The following is a 3,450-nucleotide window of genomic DNA, read 5'->3' on the forward strand; positions in this document are numbered from 1 at the left end:
CAAACCAGATTATATGAATGTTGATTATTGAATTACTACTTAAGTTTTGATCAGTTTGTAAATTTGTTAAAAATTTTGATCTCAACATTATTCTAGTACAAAACCTCCACAAAAGGCCACTCATTGTAGCCTATAACTACATCTTGCTACACGCGTCTCTAAATGACCAAATGAAAATGGACCTAAGGAATACCCAGCCCACAATACCATAACTAACAGCCCATAAGAGTTTCAGTAGGCTCATCTTCTTCATTGCCAAGTCTCTATTAAAAAAAATAAGGTCCAGTCGAATGCCTCAGGCGCACGTCTAAGCGAGTTTAAGTGTACTCTCACTTAGTAGGGGCGTTTTCATCATCACCCTGCCCCAAAGCCGTCTAGGCGCATTTTTGAAACATTGGGAGAAAGTAACTGCAGTTAGTATTTCTCCAAAGAACCGCACAATGAAGGATCAAACCCTACTTGTCTATTTAGAAGCTGTTAACAAAATACATGTTTTAGGCTTAGTTTAAGCACAACAGACGGATTCCATTGTCAGTCAGTCTAACGTCCTTCCTTCTATTAAGCAATGCATGCATCTAACAATGCATAAACTTCTCACAGTTATATGATCTTATCGCGTCTTAATTTCTGACAATTTGTTCACACCAAAACTGCTTTTTCATTCTCTTCAACATCTGATAAATCCGGTAAATCCAACACGTTCCATTTCGTGCGCAGTGTTATGAACAAAAGCGTGCCGGCTTGACAGGAGAGGCCACAGATCAAACCAATCCACAAACCCTGCAACGAAAAATGAAGCACCAAAATGTGATTTGAAAAAATAAAATAAAACCAAAACAAATCAACTTATTAATGTATTATCTTACCTTGGCATGTAATTTGAACTTAAATCCAAGAAGACTGGAGATTGTCATACCAATCGAATAGAATGTTGCTAAGTTTACATACACAGTCAAGTGTTGCCACCCACATCCTCTGGCCACACCTGAAATACCAAAAATCCGCTAAGTTACTGGAAAAAGAGCAATGTAGAACTAACCCTACAAAAAAGTGGTTGATCTTAACCTGATAAGACACCTTGAACGGAATCTACGACTATGGAAATTGTAAGCAATGGTACCATGGACGCAAATTGATCTGCTATTATATGGCTGTCGCTGAAGAAGTGAGTCCAGGTATTGTGACCAAGTGCTAGAGCCAAAACAATAGCAAAAGAAAGAAGCAGAGAGAGCTTAAAAGTCACAGCCACTGCATTCTTCGCTTTGTTGGGATTTCCTGCGCCTAATTCATTTGACACCCTTGTGCTACGCCACAATAAGTAAACCTTGTTTCAATGAACGAAACATGATGTAGTAATCGAACAAATTAAAAGGAAAACACAACACAAGAATTGTTAGTCAACCAACCTGGCAGCAGCACTTAGGCCATACATAATCATGTATGCAATTGCTTCTGTATTCACACTGAAGAGATGATTATAAAAAGGTTACTTGAGGTAGGAAGCAAGAATAGGTTTAAGATGACAAAAAGGTACATTGAAGCTTACCACATTGCAATTAGTGAAGTGGTTTCTTTCGAATTCGGCATTAATCCTCCCATCAACACCAGAATTTCAAAAGCCCATTCCTCCAAACTGGATATATTTTGCACTAGTTTTAAGTTAAATAATGCAATTAAGTTCTGAATCCTATTGACAATAATTCTGATAAATTATAGTTGTTGTGCAGCATCTGAATCTGATGTCTATGCTTTAAAGTATAAACCCTTCATTTGGATTATAATTCGGTTTCGATATTCTTTCAGTATTAGTTCTATCTTCTATGTTACGGTTCTATGTCTGATGCAGAAAAGGTTTCCAAAAAGCTTAATGCAGCATTGTTAACTTTTAACACTAAAAGTAATGAAAAATGTGATACTTACCATACCATTAGTGCTGAGGGGAGGGCAAGTTTTAAATCATAAACAACATAATGGAATGATTCTAATGAGAATCCTTGCCATGTATGCTCAAACTTCTTCGAGCAGACGACATACATGGCCAACGCAAGAACGGATATCCATAACGAAATTGAAGCTGCTAGTGGAGCTCCCTTGTAACCAAGAGCTGTCCAATGTACCAAACCATAAGCAATGCCAACATGAATTACAACAGGTACAAGCGCAAAGACTAACGGCAGGACAACAAATTGTGTCTGAATAAATCTCAAGATGTTTTGCAGGAATCCATACGCAAATAATCCCGGAATCCGAAACTTCATAAAAACAGCAGCGGATTTGGAAATTTGAGGATCTTGATAGAGTATAATAAGTATACGTTCTGTATAGAACCAGATTATAGATATGATGAAACAGAAAAAGAAAGATATGATGCAGGAAGCTTGTAGATAAATGCCCAACATTTTATACAACTTTGCACCAAACCCTTGCCCACAAAGCGTCTCTAGAGCTCCACTTAACCCAACCTACACCAAAGTTTCAAACAATTACAATACTAAAAGCAAAATGATAACCACACATTCTTGTTCTCCCTCCACTCATGTTTCGTTATGTTCGTCCTTCTACCGTGTTCCAAAATTTGTATTAGACTTTGAAGAAATTACAAAATATTGTAAAGAGAAATATGGTATGAGTGAGGAAAAGTGGAAAAGTTACCATGAAAGCGAAACCAGTGACAATGGCCCATGAATTGGCAAGGGTTGCACCGGCCAACTCAAGGTCGCCAAGGTGGCCGGCGAACATGACTGACACCAAAGTGATCAAGTAGTAAAAAAGATTGGTAAAAACCATTGGCAGTGAAAACATGACCTGTTTCTTGGCCTCCTCCACATCCAACACTTTCTTCCACCACCACCTAGGTAAATTTTTAGGTCCTTCTTGATCTCCATCACCGCCGCCGCCACCACCTGCCTCTACTAAGAGCACTTCAGTATTTTCACTCCTCTCTAAACCTCCAGAGCTTGCCAACATTGCTATATATCTACTTCCTCTTCTTTTCTAATGTTCCCCTTCCTCTTCTGCTGCTGCTTCTTTTTCTCCTTGTTTTCTTATACTTTTCCTAACTGTTCCTGAGAGATATCGGCAAAACTATAAGGTGGCATGCCAAACTGACTTGTTTATAAAACTTACCACTTAACGTCCAAAAATAATATTTGTATTTCTTCGGTTTGTTACGTGGAAAAGAAATTTGATATCTGTATATATTGGCATATTCCTTATATTTTATATTTAGAAAAATTAGAATCCTCTGTAGTTTTTCTATATCATAAAATTTGATTAAAATGTTTTGACCAATAACCATCTCAAGCTAAATTCCATGTCATTATTATTTTTTTAAATTAAAATAATTTTTGAATTTATTCTTTTATTTGCATGATGCACTTTTCCTTATTTAGTGGAGATATTAGTAATTAAACTATATTTTCTCTTATTCCAAATATGTTTTTTCGATCA

General features: G+C 36.9%; 1 protein-coding gene across 1 annotated transcript; it reads right to left on the reverse strand.

Annotated features, from left to right (window-relative positions):
* Positions 1-248: 248 nt before the first annotated feature.
* On the reverse strand, positions 249-3,122 carry LOC103932879 (protein DETOXIFICATION 18-like). The gene is made up of 7 exons (XM_009342528.3): positions 2,653-3,122; positions 1,921-2,462; positions 1,547-1,633; positions 1,407-1,463; positions 1,066-1,304; positions 867-985; positions 249-780 (listed from the first exon to the last, which is right to left on the reverse strand). The coding sequence occupies exons 1-7, from the start codon at positions 2,965-2,967 to the stop codon at positions 640-642; spliced, it is 1,500 nt and encodes a 499-aa protein (XP_009340803.2). The 5' UTR covers positions 2,968-3,122; the 3' UTR covers positions 249-639.
* Positions 3,123-3,450: the final 328 nt, after the last annotated feature.

The sequence above is a fragment of a genome, unplaced genomic scaffold (genome assembly GCF_019419815.1).
Source record: "Pyrus x bretschneideri cultivar Hongxiangsu unplaced genomic scaffold, Pyrus_bretschneideri_v1 Contig25, whole genome shotgun sequence".
In the NCBI taxonomy this organism is placed as follows: domain Eukaryota; kingdom Viridiplantae; phylum Streptophyta; class Magnoliopsida; order Rosales; family Rosaceae; genus Pyrus; species Pyrus x bretschneideri.

Bases quoted from the DNA above. Each gene is read 5' to 3' on its own strand.
- LOC103932879 (XM_009342528.3), bottom strand. From the start codon at position 2,967: ATGTTGGCAAGCTCTGGAGGTTTAGAGAGGAGTGAAAATACTGAAGTG. The intron at 1,634-1,920 runs GTAAGTATCACA...AAATATATCCAG, and splicing joins CCCTCAGCACTAATGGTATG to TTTGGAGGAATGGGCTTTTG. The intron at 1,305-1,406 runs GTTGGTTGACTA...ATTGTGGCGTAG, and splicing joins GGCCTAAGTGCTGCTGCCAG to CACAAGGGTGTCAAATGAAT.